This window comes from Epinephelus moara, chromosome 9, assembly GCF_006386435.1.
Source record: "Epinephelus moara isolate mb chromosome 9, YSFRI_EMoa_1.0, whole genome shotgun sequence".
In the NCBI taxonomy this organism is placed as follows: domain Eukaryota; kingdom Metazoa; phylum Chordata; class Actinopteri; order Perciformes; family Serranidae; genus Epinephelus; species Epinephelus moara.
Genome location: NC_065514.1, coordinates 30,278,564 through 30,300,543, shown reverse-complemented (window position 1 = coordinate 30,300,543; position 21,980 = coordinate 30,278,564). Strand labels below are relative to the sequence as shown.

General features: G+C 38.6%; 1 protein-coding gene across 1 annotated transcript; it reads left to right on the top strand.

The window, feature by feature from the left end:
• The first annotated feature begins 4,941 nt into the window (after positions 1-4,941).
• On the top strand, positions 4,942-21,529 carry LOC126395712 (aquaporin-3-like). Its single transcript, XM_050053374.1, has 6 exons — positions 4,942-5,097; positions 8,148-8,274; positions 10,770-10,907; positions 14,531-14,649; positions 17,892-18,109; positions 18,695-21,529. The coding sequence occupies exons 1-6, from the start codon at positions 4,990-4,992 to the stop codon at positions 18,870-18,872; spliced, it is 888 nt and encodes a 295-aa protein (XP_049909331.1). The 5' UTR covers positions 4,942-4,989; the 3' UTR covers positions 18,873-21,529.
• The last annotated feature ends 451 nt before the right edge of the window (positions 21,530-21,980 follow it).

Sequence of the window (21,980 nt, the reverse complement as noted above, 5' to 3'; positions counted from 1 at the left end):
ACATGGTGGTGCAACATGGCGGATGAGGATCTGCTCCCTATGCAGATATAAACACTAAAGAAAACATACTGATCATGTTATACACTATTTCTGCCAATATATACCCCTAAATCCTACACACCGAACCTTTGAGCCCGATTTTTGTGATATATTAAAAAAAGAAAGAAAAAAGAAACACTTTTGGATGTATGGGGGGAGGGACAAAAACTGGAATTTGGTTCTTTGGGTGTATATCAGCCATTTACTGGCATTAATATTCGACCCCTTTTCCGTATGAAACGCATGAAAGAAGACGGCAGCAAAATAATAGCCCCTTCAATCACCACCACCACCTGCAATCACACTTGTGCTGTACTAGAACATGTTGCTGGAGCTCTTACATGATACACTACAAGATACATAACCACTGTACTACTCACAACAACAGAGATAAAATGCACTCTCATTACAGTACATCCCCTTTTCCAGCCTTTGCTCATTTGTAATTAACCCTTGTGGACAGCAAGAGATGCGTTTTCATATTTCCCTAAAATTCCATTCGAGTGTGACTGCAGCATATATAGACATGGTTGATTGGTGATATTACCAAATACCTGTATATTTTAGATTCTGAGTGCCACACTAATATGACAGTAGGAATACTGATTAGCTCGATTCAGCAGTGTATGCTCGACATTGATGTTATGCTAATGTGGTGCCACTCTCCCGACTGTGTCCACACACACTGAGCACCTTTAGCCGTGAATTTTCATACAATTCACCGATAATGGAAACTAATTTTATTCAGAGGAAGCGGTGGAGGACACTATGCATAATCATGTCAATGTAAATAATAAGCGTATACCCATTCATCTTTGTCTCTTACCATTTGCCTCTTCAAACTCATCCACATAAACATGCAGCGGTAGTCCCCCTGAAGCACATTACACGTTGTTTTACAGAGAGCAATGTATGATCCTTGATTTTGTACACAGAATGCAACTCAGTGCATTATGAAACCAGCTCAGGGGTATAAAATATAAATCAGCATGTGTGTTTAATTTTTAAAGTGCAAAGACAAGATTAACCCTGGCCTCACTGTGGTTGGTAGTGGAAGGTCAATATCGCAGAGTCCAACAATTGTAATCAGTGTGACAGAAGCCTCGCTGGGGTGAGCTGAGTGAGCATCACTGTGATTTTTATTTTAAAAATCAATTTATCTTGCACGCATGAGGCTCCAGCTAAACAAACCCAGCGTTTTAGTAGAAGTGACAGCCTGCTGGTTGGGACATGCTGCGTCTTCTATGTTCTCATAGAGTGCCGTGTGTGCGTGTTTGTGTGTGTTTGGCTGTATGTTTCTGTAAGTGAGCTCTTGTCTGCTCTAGAATAGAGGATGCTATTCCATGATAATTACTTGCACTTTGAGTTTAAACTATTTATTTGATGCAAGTAACCAAACTTTAATCCACTTATGGATTTAATAATCTTTTATAAAGATTATATGTAAAAGTCATTAGAATGAAATATCATCCTGCCTAACATGCACTGCAGGCAGGGACATGCAAAGACATTTTGAAGGGCTCTGCACAACCCCCCCTCCCGATTTGCCTATCATCCATCAGCATGTGCAAAATATTGTCATTGAACTAACCACAAATCGATTTAAGTTGTTTTGAATTTTTGAGTTTAATGAAAAAAAAAGAAATGCACACTGTCATAGTCCATTTTTATTGCACTGATACAGTGTTTCTAACTTAAGTGTTTTATCCCCTGCAAATGCAGGACCTTTTTTTTTTTTTTTTTTTTTTAAATGCTCTGTCAAGTGTTCATACCTGAATAAATTCTTCAAAGAACAACCACTAACACTCAATAACTGCTGGCAAAGCTCAGGAATTAGATTGGCTATATCCAGTTTTGTATGTAAAAATATTGGTAACACTTTACTTGAAGGTATCTACATAAGATTGACATGACACTGTCATAACTATGACATGACACTGTCATGAACTTGTCATAAACATCATGTACATGTCATAAACATTTATGACTGCTGTCATTAAGTGTCATTCGGTTTTTGTAATGACAAGTTGACATTGTTTGACTTGTCTTGATTAGGACATCAAATTTGGGATGTCCTTATTATGACAACTTGACATTAACCAGGATGACATTACAAGAAGATTTGTTTGTATAAATCATTATGTCAGCTTGTCATAGACACAAAAAGAGGTGCATTTCTTGTTAATGTCAAGTTGTTATGACAAAGACATCTTCTGGTAATGTCATCCTGGTTAATGTCAAGTTGTCATTATAAGGACATCCCAAACAAATTTAATGTCAACTTGTCATGACAAAGACAACTTCTGGTAATGTCACTTTGATTAATGTCAAATTGTCATAATCAAGACAACCCACACAATGTTAACTTGTCATTACAAAAACCGAATGACACTTAATGACAGCAGTCATAAACGTTTATGACATGTACATAATGTTAATGACAGGTTCATGACCGTGTCATGTCATAGTTATGACAGTGTCATGTCACTCTTATGTGCATACCTTCAAGTAAAGTGTTACCAAATATGTACTAGAATACAGAACCATTACAAAATGTCATGTAGGATTTCATCATATTTACTGGCCTTACCATCCCATATTTCACTATATCTATTAGATTACTTTATTTAAAAAATAAAAATTGGCCCATTTCCCATTAGATGAATTACACAGAATATGGTTCTTTGTTGACATTTTTACTCACCTGCTTGTAGTCTGAATCCAGCTCTCCCTTTAGCTGCCTCCCTCAGCTCTTTCTCTCTTTCCTAGTTAGCTAAGATTGACTCATGTGAAAGCATAATATAAAGCAATACTGTGCAAAGTGATGCAAATGTGATGAGCTGCACATTGTTTCAAAGCATATGGAGATTTTTATTCTCTTCTATTTATTTAAGGTTTCAGGTCTCATCAATTTTAGGAAAATATTCATATGCCACCTTTTACCTTCCATTCTCAGCAAGCTGGGTGTAGAACACAAGATACACACAAAGCAAAAATAAAGGCAGCAGCCTCATGAGAGGACATACTGTGGTCGGGGAAAATCTTCGATAAATAGCCTGATCTGTAGCCTAAATGAATCAGTATATGAAAAAACATGTTAATTGGGGTTATCATGAAGGTTGCTTTCTGCATTGTGCCAAAACAGCAAGTCAGTCTGATTTTAACTAACCTCCAAGATAAACCATCAAAGTTCTCTCCCCTGGCCATTCCCATCGCACTAATACGCTGAACCAAGCATGAGATGTGAACGTCTTAATTGTTGTGCGCAGAGATAATGATACCACTTGCATTAGCCTGCTTGACACACACACACACACACACACACACACACACACACACACACACACTGGTGAATGGTTGAATGTTACAGCAAGGTGAAAACACCTTTGAGTAAACACCTCTTTGTGCTTTATTCCTGCTTTCTCCCCAGATTAACACTAACAAGGTAATTTGATAACTGAAGGTTCAACACTTTAATAGAAAACTAATGAGTAGCCAGATCAACCTTCACCACCACTTGATTTTCTCCACTGATAACCTGACTGATATACATGACTGAATTATTTGCTATTGGGCTCTTATTGCTCTTATTTTAACTCCGATGACTTGTGCCTTCCCCCAGTCCCAAAGATGAAAAAGTATGTTATTTAAAAAGTGTGCCGCAGTTCAATTAATATCCTTCATTTCCTGAATCAACATTAACACTATTCTTTTCTAGCGAGGCAATGCATCCAATCAAGTTGCAGGAGACAACAGTGAACATCTAACATTACATTACTGAGTGTCATTTGGGAGAAAAAAAAGAGACCAAAGACAATTTTATTGACATCCAACACGTACACGTATGGTGGTCAACAAAAACCAAATTGCGGTATGCAAAACATGTGGGTTTAAAATGGCAGACAAAGGCGCAACAACTTTTAAATAAGCAACAATTTAAATGAAAATAAATGAATACAAATTTTAAAAGGCATTAAAGATTTTTTTAAATCAATATATTCTTATGTATTTAAAATGGTGTTAAACTTTGGACTCGAAACTCAAAGTTTAAGACTTGGGTCCTGACTCATTCAAGACTTACCTCTAACTTGCAAAACAATGACTTTGTCCCCCCTCTGCATCATAGCACATTGTCAGTGTTTTGAAGATGTTTGTATTTACAGTGAAACAATGACTGGGCAAAATACACACTCATCTTTCTTGTCCAAAGAACTGGTTCTGCCTCATGAGGACACACAAAACGGTGAAACAGTCTCCTTTAAACTAACTTAATGCTTTAAGCCCACATTGGCTCTAAACGTCGTTAGCTGGAGAGGAATTAGTTCATTTAAAGTGAAACATTACACAATAGAGCTCTAACAGCTGCTTGAGCACACCATCTATCAGTATCCATGGTGACAAATGTTTCCTGTTCATGGTGGATAGTGTTATGTGCATCTTACAGTTTACTTGTTTGTTTTATACATTCCTCTATAATGTGAGGCATCCTCCATAGCTGTGAGTATGAGTTGTGATGTGTAGTAAGGCAGGATTGGTTTGAGAAAGGGTCTCCATCATGTCATGTCCCTCAGGATTAAGCCCTTTGCTTGATGGATGTGCGCAATTATGTACAAAAAGACTGTATTTTAATTGAGTATAATTTTAATGTAGGATGAAAGACCTTGAAACAACAACCATCAGTTAGCTTCTAGAGTAAATGGGCAACTTTATGGCTTTATTTGCATATTTGGCTGCGCTGCACAGAGAGAAATGCTAAAAGTAAGTCAGAGCACAAGTTCTGCAGCCACAGAAACTGTGAGGATGAGATGGGTGGAAATGTGTTTAGGAGTGGCAGGCAGTCCAAAGGGAGGGATCCTGTGGAGACCCCTAAAAGCTGATGCGCAGCCACTGACTCACATTCGATGTTAGACCACTGAGCCTACCTCAAGATAATCTTATAATAACTGCATCATGGGAAAACAGAGAGACATTTTGGAGAAACTGGCAGGGACCTTTCAAATTCGACATGTGCTCCTCCGCCAGGCCCTGGCAGAGTGCCTGGGAACTCTTATTCTGGTGGTGAGTGAAGATTATTTTGCATCCCTCCTGCAGCGTACTGAGTGGATCATTTTGTTCAAGTAAACACGGATAATAAACTAAATTGCTAGATGTTTACTGTACTCAGTATAAACTAGTTTACTACATTTAAAATTGAAGGCATGAATTTCAGATTATCATCTGCTGCCATTCAGTAAATTCATGCTAAATTAAATGTACTTTTGGTTGTGCTTAAATAAGAATCTGAAATGGTTGGCTGTCATGACAAATCTCATGCCCCATATTTTTCTCCGTTTGCCATTTACTTTTTCTTTTGCTATTTCTTACTTAAATACTGTAGTACCTTGAAACTTACCTTTTCATCACAGCTGAACATGCAGCTTTGTGTGGCTAGTTTTTGATATTCTGTATCCATAAATGTAAAACACTACACTAACAAAATGTATGCATTTGTAGACAAACGAAGAGTAAATTTGAGTTGGGTTGAGTCTATTTTTAATAGTCACAGGTATGTAATAAAGTGTAAAATAGATTATTTCAATGTGTGAGCATGTTCAATGTTTTATGTTTTGTATATCTATGGGTTGGGGGGGGGTTACGATTTAAAGCTTTTTAAAACTGTTCATTTCAGCGCCAAAACATGGCTGTGCAAAACTGCAAATAGCAAAAAAAAAAAAAAAAATGCAAGGTATCTAAAAACCATGTAATCTATTTATTTTGTAACTTTCTTGCTTCATATTTCAAGCAGTCTGTTACTTCTAATTGGCCTGTGTGAAATGCTGTGATAATATAATAATAGTCCCAATGTCCTCAAACGAGTACTTCCTAATTAACAGCATCTTAGAGCCTTACTATTGCTAAAATTAGTCACAACTGTATGCCATATCAAACTACAAATGTATAAAGTAGTATAAAGTATAAATCAACAAGTTCGACCTTAAAATTTGATTTAGTAAAATTTAGCTTCCATAGCTACCTTGTCCACTGTTGTCAGTATCGGCTGTAGACTGACTTTGCAGAGATGACTGTGATCTTGCTTTTACATAGATTACTGTATTGTGATTTTGCTTCCACTAAATGTGTGGACAAAAAAATGACCAAAAACAAGGACAACAGGTCTAAGTTAAGAAGTATAAAGTGCAGCAATCCTAAAATGTAATGTCCTGACATGAGGACGCAGGGTTGTAGTAGGTTAAAATAACCATTTCACAAATCTGAAATGAAGCATCGGTTTTCTTATCTCCCTAACAAAGCACAGAACCCCAGCCAATGCCCAGAATGCTCTGAAAACCTATTCACTGTCTGATAGTAAGCATGTTCAACCTTCAGACAAGCAGACACCAGTCCCTTCATGACCTACACCATCTGTACGTCCTGCACCCTTAACCTTATTTTTCCTGGATATCAAGATAGCCACTGCAAACATGAAATTCGGAAGAGTACAGATGTGACTTTTCCTCACCAGACATTTAGGACCATACATAAATAGATCAACAGAAGTGTTCTCCCAAACCCACAGTGAGTCTAAAGACTTGAGCAAACCAGCTAACCTCGGACACTCAGTGAATAAATGTTCCAATAATTCTCCTGTGAACAGAACAGACAGCCCACCCCATGGCTAGGATCCAGGTGCGCTATCTGTCTGTTCGTAGCCATTACTCTATGTATTATCCCCCACTGGAGGTCAGTTTTCCACTTTTCAGTGGGCAGCATATGTATAGTACAGTGTAGCCTGTGGCGTGGAGAGATGTGACAAAATGAAAATGAAAACTTTCCTACTGAATATGCCTAAGATCATGTCAAAAATCTTAAAAAAGAATGTATATCATGTAAGTGCATGACAGCTGACAAGCCACTGACAATTAAAGATGCGAGATGGTGAGCAAAACACATTATAATAAATGGTTAACAGGTTGCAAGATTTTCTTACTAAGAACATCTCCTGGAGCTTTCCACCAGCGCTTTATTCAACATGAAGTTCAACAGAAAAGAAGGACCTTTGAGATGATCCCCCAAGGGATTCTGTCTCTTTCTCGTCCAACATGTTTGTGTAGAGAGAGAGGTGAGGGTGCGACCGTGTCTGGCAAGAGTTTAGTTGTTTGATGACAAAACAGTTGATAATTTGGTTTTTTGTTAGGGCCTCTAGGTGTCTTCTTTAAGACTGATTTGATGTTCAAAGGCGACTTTTACAGTAGTGCTAAAAGGTAAAGAACGTTTAACTGCTGCTCACTTCTCATTAAATTGCTGCTTTCTTAGATGTCTATGAAGCAAAGAAACACTGAATAATTTCAACTGTTTTCACCGAGGAGTGCTGCTTTAATTATCCCCTGTCACGTCCTTCTTTGTATTTAAATTACACACACAAGACCACATTATTTCATATCCATATTCTTTGCTAATGGTAGAAGACAGCATGTGCAGTTCCCACTGTAAACTGTTTCAACACACTAGGAAGCCACAAGATTCTTTTAAATTAAAACAAAATGTTTTTTAGGCGGTACAAAACAACCTGGAATCCCTCTGTTTCTCATGGTAACCCACAGACAACACAAATATCAGGAGAGGGCACCAACGGTGAAACGGCAGGCCATTTGTTATTCTGGTGCCCAGCTGTGACTGATCTGTTAATTCCAGGAGACCTTTCACTCTGCTGGCAGTCTGGTCCCCTCGGTGGTCACAGCTGGCCCTCCGCAGAGGAAGGCTCTGCAGGTGGACTCAGATTGTTGCTGGCATCAATAGTCCCACACAAAGCCCGACCATAACATACTCCTGACCTCTGAGGTCAGAGAGACACACCCTGGATACGACAAAAAGCAAGACTCAGCCAGACACCTGACTCTAGGTCAGACCACTGTGGGGCTTTATTATTCTCTTTGAAGTTTTTCTACTACTGTCTGTCTACAAAAATAACTTCATTTCAGGGTTTGTATTTTTCAACTTGACTGCATATTTTTCACTGGTTGGATCTCAAATAAAGTGTGTGGTTAGGAAATGATAAAAAAAGGCATAAAAAGGTAGATGTGTTCAGTAAATAACAGATTGTCTTAAGTATCTCCACCTCCTCTTTCCAGATGTTTGGTTGTGGAGCAGTAGCACAGGTGGTGCTAAGCAGAGGCTCCCATGGCACGTTCCTCACTGTCAACTTTGCTTTTGGTTTTGCTGTGACATTGGGCCTTCTTGTGAGTGGACAAATCTCAGGTAAGAACGCTGTACAGTATCTCAAAAGGTACAGGTGCTTCCCGGTCTCCCGGATGTTTTGTTTGGGGTCCTGGTGACCCCAGGCCCTCTTTAGTGGCTAATAAAACATACTTAAAATTGTTTTATCACTTTTATACCTCACTTTACTTTATAATTGCCTATAAGCGCAGCATTAAAGGGATGACATGTTTCAGAAGTCCGTTACAGAAAATGACACACCATTGGGATCTCAAAAACATGGTTTAATACGATACATCCATATCTGTGATTGTGTTAACAGTGTTTTTAATGCAGCATTACTCATCCCACATTCCAAATAAGTCTATTTTGTTGTCTCTTCTAGGAGTTTCATTGGAGTTTCTGTCAGTGAATGACTTTTCAGTGCACAAAAGAAATATATTTTTGTTCTTACATAGCCTATAAAACCATAACAAATAAGAAATATTTCCTTATGTGCTTTGTGGTCAATTTTGTATTTTGTCACCTTCATTAAAGGGGACCTATTATGCTTTTCCTTATTATCTGTCTTGAATATAATGTAACAGCGTTGGATGTCCATGTTAAACATGGTTAGATAAATTCAAATAATTCAAATAATGAGGTAAACATATGTAAGAGTAAACGGTGACAGCAAAAACCTCAGGCTTCAGACCGTTCTAAATTCAGTGTTTCCAACGTTTTTTCTAGTTTTGAGACAAGCTGACCACAGCTCTTGATGGATGATCATCTGCTGCATGCACACAGATGTTTACACTACGTAGCCTACAATGCTAAATGTAGCTACATGCTAACATGTACTCTTGGTTGCCAGTGTTGTTCATATGTCCCCAGTTTTGGATCATATTCCTGCTGGAACAAGTCGGGTTGAGAAAATTTTGGTTTACAAGTGGTTGGTAGAAAGTGCCACTTTAAACTGTTACAGTCATTCCTTGGCTGCAAATATGTAGGTGTAGATGTACTTACATGCTAATATCAGGGAAAGTTGTCATTTTGGTTGATGATTTCAGACCATATTCCCGCTGAGACATGTCAAGTTGTGAAGATTTGGGTCTGAAAGCTTTTATTGGTGATTTTTCACAGAAGAAAGTGCCACTATAGACTGTAATATACATTCCCTGGGTACAAGTACATTGCTACATGTAGCAACATGCTAACATCAGGAAAACATTTCATCTTGTTTGCCGATGTTCTTTTCTCCCAGATTTTGGTTAAGAGGCTTTTATTCGTTATTGTCAATGGTAGAAAGTGCTGCTATTCTCAGTTACAATCATTACCCCAGCTGACCCAGAAATGCTGACCAATCAGAGCAGAGCAGGCTTGTTTGGGAGGGGGTTTAAAGAACCCTGATGTTATTGCACTGCATGAGGAAAATAAGGTGTTGGAACACTGAAGCATGTAATATTTTTTTGTAGAAACTCAAAATACAAATATGAATCTGAAAATGAGCATAATAGGTCCCCTGCAAAACCAGTTTGTTTGCCTTTCTATATATTTTTAGTGAGGTTAGGTGAAAAAAAGGCTATTTAAAGGAAAAATGGTTGATTTTGCAACTGACATTATTATTATATATTTAGACATACAGCAACAACAATGAGGCAGTAAAGCCACTGTCAACAAAGGATGGATTTAGTAAACTTGAGCTACAGTCATTTGCATCACCGTCATGAAGTACCTGTCATTCAAAGAGTGTTTCCACAAGACTCAGCTTTTTCTCTCCAACTTCCATCATAACAGGGATTCATTATTATTGATGGCTTGACAGACACTAAATATCAGCAAAGGGTAAACTGGCAGTTATCTGAAGTGCAGTATTTACCACACTGATGTGTTTTGCCAGACGAATGACAGCTAGAGCAGCAGGGGAAGCAGAACAGGAAGCAGTGGACAGAGGAATGCAAAATTTAAAAGAGACACACACAGACGGACGGGGCACTTACCCCTGAACTCAAAAACTATGTGGTCTGTAATTGAAAGGAAAGTGAGAGAGTCAATCCTCAATCCCTGTATCCTCTGTCAAAAGCAGCGACACTACAAAGGGTTCCGCAGTTCACTCATACTCACTTCTTCAATGCCTTTATAATGAGGCTGTCCCCCTCTAACACTCGTTGCAGCTGAGAAAATAAGCTCTTATAATTAGATAGCTCCTACCCTGACACGATTAAGGTGTGAATAGAAGCGAGGCACCCACACAAGTGTGCCATCAGAGCAGTTATTTCCCCCCTTCAAGGTTAGAAAAAAGGATACTTTTCTAAATCTTTTCATCCCTCCAATTTAATTTGTGTCGCTGAGACCTTCCATCCCAACAAGACTTTACTGAGACCGCAATTACTGAATATACAGTTGGCTTACAACTCTCTTCTGTCTCACTGAGGAAAGGGGTGGGGGAATAAGGCAGCCTCCATGTGTTTGTTTTCCTGTGTGTGAATCAGATAGAATGTGATAGTGGATATATGTATGAAAATAAACCAAAGTTTCTATATTTTTTTCATCTTTAGGTGGTCATCTGAACCCAGCTGTGACCCTCTCACTGTGTTTACTCGGGAGGGAGCCATGGAGGAAGTTCCCATTGTTCTTTTTCTTCCAGACTCTCGGAGCCTTCCTGGGTGCAGCGATTGTATTTGGCATGTATTTTGGTATGTGAAACTGAAAAAGGACTAATCAGATTAATAACAGTGTCAAAGTTGAACAGGCCACACACCTGTTATAATTAAAATCAAGATTGTTGTCGTCTACTCAGAGGTACACTTGGTTGTTTATACAAGTTGTAGGAGGGGACACAAGATGGATGGACCCCAAGGACAAGAACAATTTTGAACCTTTGATTTCCTTCAGTATACTGCAGCATAGTGGTGACAATACAAAAATAACTACCTGTTGTAACTGCCTGCCTGACAGTTTGAACAAAACCAGATGGTTGCTTTCTCTATGTGCACATGTTCGTAAACAAATGAGCATCTACTGTTGCACCTTAGCTCTTGACAAATTTGGTGGCTGTCTTCCACTGAATCTCTCACCAAAGGAGTCAATTAACACACTTACAGGTTACCTTCCATGAGTTGTTTTTTCAAAGAGTTTATGTTCTATTGCCTGGTATGTTTTATCTTCTGTGAATGATAAAAACAAACTGCATAAGATAGTCCACGTGTCCAGGAAAGTTGCTGGACAGCAGCAAAATTGCATGATGATAACCTGTGAGAGAAGTGCAGGTGATTACTAAAGAGGTTTCACATACATTATTTAGTTTATACAAGCAGTAAACATCAGGCTGACAGTAAAGGGTGCCATCCTAAATCATTTGTGCTGGCCAGTATTGTACTGTTGAACAAACTGTAAAACAAAAACCAAACCTTTGTGTGACAATGCTGCACCTTATTATATGTAGAGTACTTTAAAGGCATACTTCACCCCCCAAATGACTACCTGTATATCAGTTACTCTTCCCAGTTTATGCTGTACGTCTGTTAAGAAAACTTTTTATTTGTTTGTTTGCGTGCCTCCAGTAAATGAAGAATCCAAAAACAGAGACTTTTTTTTTTTTGATGAATTGAAGTCATAGGGGTCAACAGAAAAACTATATCAAAACATCTGTTTACAAACTCTGACACAACTTGTGCAGTATAATCCAAGCCTTATTTATCTAGTTGTATACCCAGTGCTTCCAAAACAGACAACCTTTTGTGACGGGGAGCTAAACTTAAGTTCGTAGTAATTTTATGTTATGGGATTGCTGACCTACCACTGCTTCAAGCAGAAGTTAGTCTGTGTTTCTGTGTTACTTTGGTGTTTTCAAGGGTTAGTTCGGATTCACCAAAGTCACACAATGACAAAAACAAACTACCAATCAAGCCAGTGGTATACCAGCAGCTTCTGTTGTCAGTGAGGTAAAGTTATTATGTTTGTCCATAGAGTCTAGCTCTGAAAAGAGCATAGATAAAGTTTCACTATCTGTTCAGTTCCTCAAAGAAAGAGCTGTCTGTTTGGGAAGTATTGAGCGTACGACTAGATAGATTAGACGGGAGATGAGAGGGTTATACTGCACGAGTTGTGTGATAGTTTGTAAACAGATGTTTGATATAGTTTTGCTGTTGTAAAAGACGGATCCCTATAACATAAATTTGTCATGGATTTCCTTAGTTTCTAGATGCTTAGTTCACCAGAGACATGGAAGAAAAACAAAGTTTTCTTTACAAATTCAACATAACACAGGGTCAGTTATTGATACAGGAAAAAAGATAATAACATGCACATCCCAAATAAATATCGAAAGGGTGCTGGATCATAAACTTCTAACATGTATCAAAAAAGGAAAAAATGATCCGCACACCGATAGAGCTCCCATTAATCCATTTAATTTTCTGTCAAGTAACGTTTCGAGCAATGCAGGCTCTTCCTCAGACTTGTAATGTCAAATCTCGCAGCCAAGTCTGAGGAAGAGCCTGTGTTGCTCGAAACGTCACTTGACAGAAAATTAAATGGATTAATGGGAGCTCTTTTTAGTTACTGATACACAAATGTTCATTTTAGGGGTGAAGTATTGCTTTAGGGTGATCAGTTTTAATTGGCAAGTACCCAAAACCAAGAAGAACAGCCCAATTCACTGCATTTTAGAAAGATACATAAATGAGAATTTTGAGGTAATATGAATGTCTATAACAAATTTCATGGTAATTCGTCTAGTAGTTGTTGAGACATGTTGCTCAGTACTGTAAAAGCAGTGGGCTTGTAGTTTGAGAGGCTGATCAGGGGCTGCAGTCTCAGTGTTTCAGGTCAAACTGAGGATCTTTGTTGTTGTGTGAGCTGTGCAACAGTGAGTTTAATTGTATGAAAACTTATAGTTTGTGCATGTTGTGTTGTGTGCTTGCTTTGTATGCTTTCGATGTTATTCTGCATGCTTGAATGCAGCCATAGTTATCTATACGATTGTGCATCCTCAGCCCACATTCAGTGACTGATTACATTTATGTAAGCAAGCAGAAAGTAAAAATGAAACTGAAATGCCAAGTGCACTTGTGTTTGCAGTTGCTGTCATCAGCTCTATCTCTGAAACGTACATCATTTCACCAATTTAATGTAAAATTTGCAGGCTATTTAAAGGTCCAGTGTGTAAGATTTAGGGGATATATTGGCAGATATTAGACAGAATAATCATAATTATCCTGTCTTTAGTGTATAATCATCTGAATATAAGAAACATGTTTTTGTTAGCTTAAAATGAGCCCTTCATATCTACATAAGGAGTAGGCTCTCTTCCATGGAGCCAGTCATGTTGCACTGCCATGTTTCCACTGTAGCCCAGAACAAACCAATAAAATGCTGGCTGTAAAGAGGGCCTTTCAGATTTTTATGTTGAAGTGTTTGCTTGAATTTGACGGCACAAATGCACCTGAAGGCCACTGTAGTGATGTGTCTCAAATTACATACTTCTGTTAGTCTACTTCTATGTAGTATACTATGTGCACTATATACTCATTGGCGTAGTGCCCAAATTTCGACAGGGTAGTGTTGTCTCAAACCAAACACGACCGTTGTGCACTCACCGAAAATCACGGCCGCAAATTAGCTAGCTAGCAAACTAGCATTAGCTTTCGCGTTATCGTTTGTGGTACCAAATCATTACAAACTGCTAAATTAACCCAATAAACATACTGCTGGCTTAGACCCGACAGCAGTAAAGTGGTGCTTAGTGCAAAAAACACATGTATTTGTACAATGCAGCGACGCTCATGGTCACACAGTCCTCAGCCGTTTTTTCCAGTTTGAAAAGTGGTCCCTCCCCTTCCGCTACGTAGCCAAGATGGCGAAAAAGTGGTCCCTCCCCTTCCGCTACGTAGCCAAGATGGCGACCATTGAGGACGAGAAGTGTCCATCGTTCCACACTCAACTTCTTGACCGTTTTGAGTGCACCATCTGGGTACTCATAGTGCACTGCATTTTTCCATATTAAATTGTAATATTAAGTGTAAGTACAGACGTACGCGATTTGAGACACAGCATAGGTTCTCCTCGAACTTGGAGAGAGGAGGGGCATTCAGTTGGTTGCAGTCTGCAACCTCACCACTAGATGGCATAAAATCCCACAAACTGCTCCTTTAAATGATAAATTGATTTGAATATAAACTTTTAGTCAGTTTGGCAGCAAATAGAATGTCATATCCTCCTAAATCACCTGCAGTCCAGAAAAACAGAACAAAGTTTTCTTGAAATACATTTGTATGTAAATTGAAAATGTAATATGATTTGTATATTCTTCCACCAGATGCACTGTGGGACTTTAGCCAGGGGGAGCTGGTTGTGGTGGGGAAGAATGCCACGGCTGGGATTTTTGCCACATATCCATCCAAATATCTCTCACTGGTTAATGGATTCTTTGATCAGGTAGGAGTGACTTGGTTTCTGAAGTATTTCACTCTGAAATGGTGGATCCATCTAAAGCAGCATGCTACCCCTCACACTCCAGCCAAAGTACTGCACAAGTACTGTAGTAGGTGTCATTTTCCGTCAGTGTGTATTGTATTGTTGTATTAGGCAACAGCCTCAATTTCACATATTTAGGTAAAGAAAAAAACACTTGATGTCATAGTGACGCATGTTTGTTGGAGCTGAGACTGCAGTATTAACTCAAATTAAAGTTTCTCTTCCAAGAGACAGATGATTGAAAATGATGGCTGAGTCACATCAATTGTAGACATAGTATGGTGTAGGACTTTTGTGGCTTCACTGCTGGAGTCCCAAATTTTTATTGTTCAGAAGTATTGCATGGAAATCTGGCACTCCATAGCCAATAGCCATCACATCAGCTCCTCTCATCCTCTTTAACCTTTTAAAAGCAGCAGACGGTGTAATGAGCAGGACAGTGTCACTATTCATTTGATCTGATTGTCTAAACTTGGGATCTATGTGGAACAGCTTGTAAGTGTGTGGAAAAGGAAGGTCAATTAGATCCCGCTTTGTCGGAAGAGTCGAATAATTAATGAAGGTACCCTGTGCGTAAAAATTACGCACTGTGCATAAAAAATCTGGACACTGCAGATACAGCGCTGCTGCTCATGTCTACATGTATTTATCTCAGGAAGAGCTTACATTCCTACAACAGGTGTGAGTGACATATTTTGGATTCTACTCTAAGTAGTTGTGTGAAAAAGCAGGCAAACAAAATCTATTGACAAAAGGAAAGATGCTTTTGCCTCCAGAGGCAAGTACAACGTGTTGAGAGGGCCATTAATAGCTATATGCTAGCCATGCCTAACAGTCATCAGCAAATAAGATAATATTAAATATCTGGCAATATACATTTTTACATTTTCATAAACACTCACATATTTTCATTGAGGGGTGCTTCACAAGATATATTTGTGTGCATGACCATTAATGTGCACAGGCTTAGGCGAGACAACTGCAGACCACTGTTTGAGAGCAACAAACAACAAAACTGGTTGCTCTTTAGCAAGACAACAGCAGTATTTCCAGCAGTGATAGTGCCACCAAAACTTGGTGATCTTAGCAAGACATCAGAGGCATTCCCAGCAGCCATTGTGCTAACAAAAGCAGGTATTTTAAGCCAAAATATGATATTTTCCAAACCAACCAAGTGGTCTTTGTGCCTAAACCATACCACGTTAACCGCAGCATTGTCAAAATGTAAAGTTTCAATATATCCGCTACATAATAAAATGTTACATATCCATAGTCTACAGATACAATATATTCAATCAATTATTCTGGAGATTGCATTGGTGAGCTAAAGGAAAACTGCTCAGACATACTTACATCTGTGGTTCCCTTTGTCCAAAGAATGTGCGTCCACTCGCCTTAGACGTAGTTTCTCTCTAGACTACATGTACCAATAATTCTAAAGTCTTTTTTTTTTATTGGTGTCAGACTTCCAGTGGTCTGTTTACTGAAGCCACTCACGTCCCCTGGGCAACTTATAGCGTTATGTCTGCTACAAACTCAATCCCGATGGCTTTTTCCCCACAGTGGAAGTCCTTCATGTCCAAGATATTTTATGGAACTAAAAAGCAGCTCCAAAACTGTCCTGACAAATTTCTGGTCTTTCTCAGCCTGTTCAGCTTCTGTGAGCTATTGATTAACTCCTGCTAGAGCAAACCTCTCCCCAAGTTTAATGCTAGCTGACCCCTGACCTCTGTACTTTGCCCTGTCGTGATGATGTTGCTACATCAGATCGGAGAAATTAAACATATTTTTTCATATATTTTCCTGACAGGCACCTTATCATACACTGTTCAAAATTCAAAACAAATGTTAAGATAGCCCATGAGTTATGGTAAAATAGCCAACTATTTACAGACTTTGTTGTTTTACCCGTTGTCTATATGGGGTACTGCAGCACCCTCAACACCCACTGTACTGTGCCCATAGCTTCATTAGTCCAGTTAACTGACTATTGTTTTTCCAGTTTATCTTTATAAAAGACCCCTGTTGACATTGAAACAGCACTTTTTTCTGTGCTGGTATCAGCAATGCAATCATATAAAACTGCAGTAGACACAGCTGAACTTTGCACCTCTGTTACATTAACTAGACCAGAAGTGTTGCCCCCGCTGGCCAGGGTGGCCACTAGCCAGCGCTGCTGCTGCATCACTCTTACAGATCCTGACGTATCCCAGCATGTGAAGTAATCCATAACATAGCTGCTGTGTGCATATACTGTGAAACTGATTGTTCTCAAGACCAGACCTGTAGTGATGCAACCATGCAATTTGAAGAAAACACCCTATGTTCACCTAAGCTCTCCTTGTGATGCTCCTGCTATCCCTTGATGTCAGGATGCATCAGTGGAAGTTCCATGATATGCTGTTTTCTGATGAAGAAGTTGACCCAATGCTAGATTTAGTTTATTTTCTTCTTGAGAGAAGTTTTCAGTTTGACAGCTTTTCAACATCTTCAGAAAAAATCATGTGTGAATATTGTAACTTTTTAAAAGGTAATTAAACATACCTGGAAGGAATTAAAAGGCAAATTAATTTGTTTGTGTAATTGAAAATAGTTTGTCTCCTCAAAGGAATATCTGAAAGGTATTTTAAATTGATTGAAAGACTCTTTTGATGCTTCAGCAGAACAATTTTATCTTACTATTGGAAATAATTATGTGGAAATAGACAAATTTTTTGCTATGACTCATCAATATGAAGTAAGTGTTGTTTGCACAGTGTATTGGCTTTAGAATAATGACACCATCGGCATTCAGACCAGTTCCCTTTAAGCTTCACCTCACTATGCAATTACCAGATATGATCTCCTAGGAAAATGAAGGCTCGATTTATGGCACAAAGAAAGCATGTCAACCATTGTGCAACCAAATTAGGGAGAGAATAGTGCTTTTGTTTTCCCCGGTAGCTATCAGTAGCTATCCCCAGTTACCAAAGACTATCAGTGTAAGTTCTTTGCTGTTACTATCCCCAGAAATGGCAGATGGTAAAACAACCAGAGGAACTGCAGTTAAAAAAAATGCAGTATTTCCTGTGTCGTTAGTTTGGTATTGAGGAAAACGGAAAATGATTCGGTTGTCTTTGCAACAGCAGTGGGGGTCGAAAAGTTGTTTGTTTCCAAATTAAACAAAAGCAGTCATTGATCATTCTCTCTGTACTGTCCTTCAGTTTATTGGAACAGCTGCACTGATCGTGTGCATCCTCGCCATAGTTGATCCACACAACAATCCAGTCCCGAGAGGTCTGGAGCCCTTCACTGTAGGCTTTGTGGTGTTGGTCATCGGCCTGTCAATGGGCTTCAACTCTGGCTATGCCGTCAACCCAGCCAGGGACTTGGGACCACGCATCTTCACGGCTCTTGCAGGCTGGGGTAGAGAGGTTTTCACGTGAGTACAGAACTGTTTTTGAGTACTTTAAACCACTATGCCAGGTTGAACTGTAGGGAACAGTAATATCACCCATACAGCAGGTGGCACTGGAGATTGGATGCAAGTTATTCTGCTGCCAACCTTTTGTCAGTTACTGGAGGCAGTAAAGACAAATTTGGGGGAAAAAATGGGTGGGGCTGACATTTCATTGTTTGAAACTAGAAACATTAAAGGTGTACTGCAGCAATTTCATATTGTGCTTCTATAAATCATGACAACTCGCAAGAGACAGTATTTTTAAAACATTGCCAATGAAGCAAAAGAGCCCACATAAACCACAGAGGGCACTATACAATTGTTTTCACAGGCTGAGTGGTATTCCATGTGATGAGTAAACTGATCTTCATGTTTCCCTTTAAACATATTAAAACTAAAATATCTCAGTATTAGCATGGCTCACATGCTTGCTGATCCGTAACATTGCATGTCTTTAACATCCGTTATGCATTCATGTTTTATTTAGGCTTGCTACAGAGGGTAAACTGAATAAAAAATGTAAAATGACAACATGCATTACAGCTTTTTTAATTTATTCTCTTACAGAGCAAACACCTACTGGTTCTTTGTGCCCATCTGTGCACCCTTCTTGGGTGCAGTGGTGGGTGTGCTGATGTACCAGCTAATGATTGGATACCATTTAGAAGGAGAAGTGCGAGAGAAGCAGAAAGAGGAGGAGGAAAGGTTCAAACTTTCCAACATGACAACTGAAGAAGATGCATGAGCACTGCTGAATTTCTTTTTACTTTTATGTTGCAGTAGATAACATTCTTTCCTAACAACTAAATCTTTTGCTGTTTAGCTGTGAGGAAAACTCTTTAGTTTTCACATTGTTTTCACCCTTTGAAGTAGTAATTCATTTAAATGCATTTCTCTTAAGTCACTATCACTAAATGAGGTTACACAATGGCAGATTTTTATTTGTGTATGTAGGCTCTACACATAGCCTGCACCAGAGCCTACACAAGTGGCATGCCGTTGTTAGTATCTATACTTTTGTTGTGTTTCTACGTCCCTCTGCAATCACACCCCCAAAACACTAGTTGCTGGTGGGGTTTCTACGTCTGTGAAGTGCAGGAGTTTGATGGATTCAACTAACACACCTAAAACACACATAAAACATGGGTTAATATTGATAATATTAAACATAAGTACAAAATTTGGCTCCAGTAAGACTCACAGGGCTCAGAGACAAAGCAATTGTTTGCTAGACATTGTTTTCCTAGCAAAAACAACATGCTAACATTATTAGCATGCCCCTATGACATTTTATATTGCACAAACTAGCCTAGCAGCTGGCAGACTTCCCTGTACTCACATAAATCACACACAAAACTTCTATTGAGGAATTTATTGGGGACTTTATTGTCTTTACAATTTATTGTTTCTTATCTGTGAAATAAAAGTAGCCTAAATAAAAACTTTATTTCCACTGAGGTAACTGGTTTTAAGTTTACAAAAATAAACAGGACATGTTAGTTACATCTCTAGGGAGGTGCACATCATGCAGCATAGGGTAAGCATCTACACAGAGCCCATGCCATACTGCGTCATTTTAATGCAGAAGTATAAATCCCACTGATGTAAGCCCTGGCATTTGCAGTATTATGAACTGGGTGTCTGTGGCAACATTCCCAGGAAAAATCACAAGTGGCACTCTTGCTTTTCAACCCACTTGCATGTAAAGTGGCACACTGTTTCTCCCAGTCTCTGCTAGCATTGCAAGTTGGCTAACTGGTTACTATGACTGAACAAACAAAGAAAAGACAATGGGCCTCATTCACAAACAGTGTGTACGCACAAAGCTGTGCATAATCTGTGCATATGAACATTTTTCGCACAAATCTAGACTCAATATTTTCTTACCAGAATATGTACATACTCTGCGAACAAATTTAAAATTGCTCTAGACCGTGCATACACACAAATGATGAAGGCTCAGCTGTATTAGAAAATGTAAACACACCTTTTAACTCAATGTATGCAGCTTATTAAAACTGTATTCAGATAGATAACAATATTTAAAGATTTTAATTTACTAATGGCACTTATTTAATGCCCTTTCATCCTCATGAATAATTGTCAGAAGTAAAATATTTGACTATAAAAGCTGAATGTCCCAGTCTTAGCTAAAAAGAGAATAAGAGAATGCCCATATTGAAATATAACAGTTTTGGTTTTCATTGCTTTTATTGAATCTGCCTGTAATCATTGCTATTCCCACCAAATTTGAGTGCCATGAAGTTATTCTTATTATTAACAGGCATCCAGGGAAACCTATATAAAATATTCTAATTTACCTCCAAGCAGGTGTTAAGATGACACATAGCCTTGCTGGAAGATGCTGCAGCCCGTGCCTTCAGGAGAGAGCACATTTTCAGAGACTGACATAACATGTTTGAAGAGAGTGACTAAGGGCTTATCAGCTGTTTCCGACTGCCAAGACATTCACAGACGCTCACCAACAGCCCAACACTGGTGTTCCAGGGCCTTAATATGTGCATATAGAAACAACTTCACTGCTTTCTCCGTGATTCAACACTTGACAAATATATTTCCTTATATAAAAAACTGGTGGCAGGGCAGTATGCTGACTGAAAATAGCGGGTATGCACCTGTCAATTCAAAATGATTCTGATTCACTAACACAGGCACAGTGGTATATAAAACCGTTAGTTATGAATGTGATGGTAATTTTTGCATGTGCACCTTTTTATGTGCAGAGTAAGAATATTTCAATACTCATATTAGTGACTGATGCCCAATCAAATAAGACTTAACACAATTTTAACTAACACCTTTAATAACTTTAACTAACACCACATTTTGGATAGCATAAGCCATCAGTCAATAATCATGAAGACATCTGCTCTCATGACATGTCATCACAGACAGGAACAGTTTCTCAGGAAATTATGACACATGCTTTCTGAATTCATTTTCACTTAACTCCAGCCAGCTTTTTCCATTTCTGCTTGAAGCACAAAACTATTCCCTTCATGCTGCATATCTGACAAAACAAATACATCCGCTCACAGAAAAAAAGCCAAAACAAAAGACAGTTTGGGTTGAAGAGGTATTTGAAAAGTGTCTTGTTCATTTCTGTTTGGAAGAGACCTTCGAATCACCATCAAATCAAAAACAGTCACACTCACAATGTTCTTGTACGGTTTCCTTTATTTGTAAGAACTGTGTAGAATGGCACCAATGCAGGGCTCCTGAGCTAAAAAGGCACATGATCTTCTCACCCACACATCAAATACAAACACATCTTATGAATCCATACACCTGTCAGATTTGTGTCAGACTTTTGAAACTTGTCCTCATGTGTTCTCACCACTTTAACACGTTGTTGCAAGTGTCTCCTGACATTCACCTAATTAAATCATCTGTAAAAAAAAAAAATCAAAACATGCAAGAGTGTGATCCTGTCTGTTCTTCTGATTTGCAATCAGCTTCAGCAATATTCCCTTGTGCATTTCTTTCTACATTTATACACAAAGTGACAGTGAGCAACTCTTCATTGGCGCTCTGCTGTGTAAAATCTACATAGATTCACCAAAAGGTACAATATGTGCCAGAAAAATGCCTATACACACTTATTTTAAGAGACATACAATATATTGTTTTACTGCAGGCTATATAACTACATATGTGTTCTTTATTATCTCATGAAACAAATGAAATATGTGCAACAGGCTTATAATCCACTAATTAGCTTTTTAATAGCCTGGATTCCCACTCTTAAATGTCCAGTGTGTGGCATTCAGGGAAAACTAATGGCAGGAATGGAATATGATATTCATAACTATGTTTTAATTGGTGTGTAATT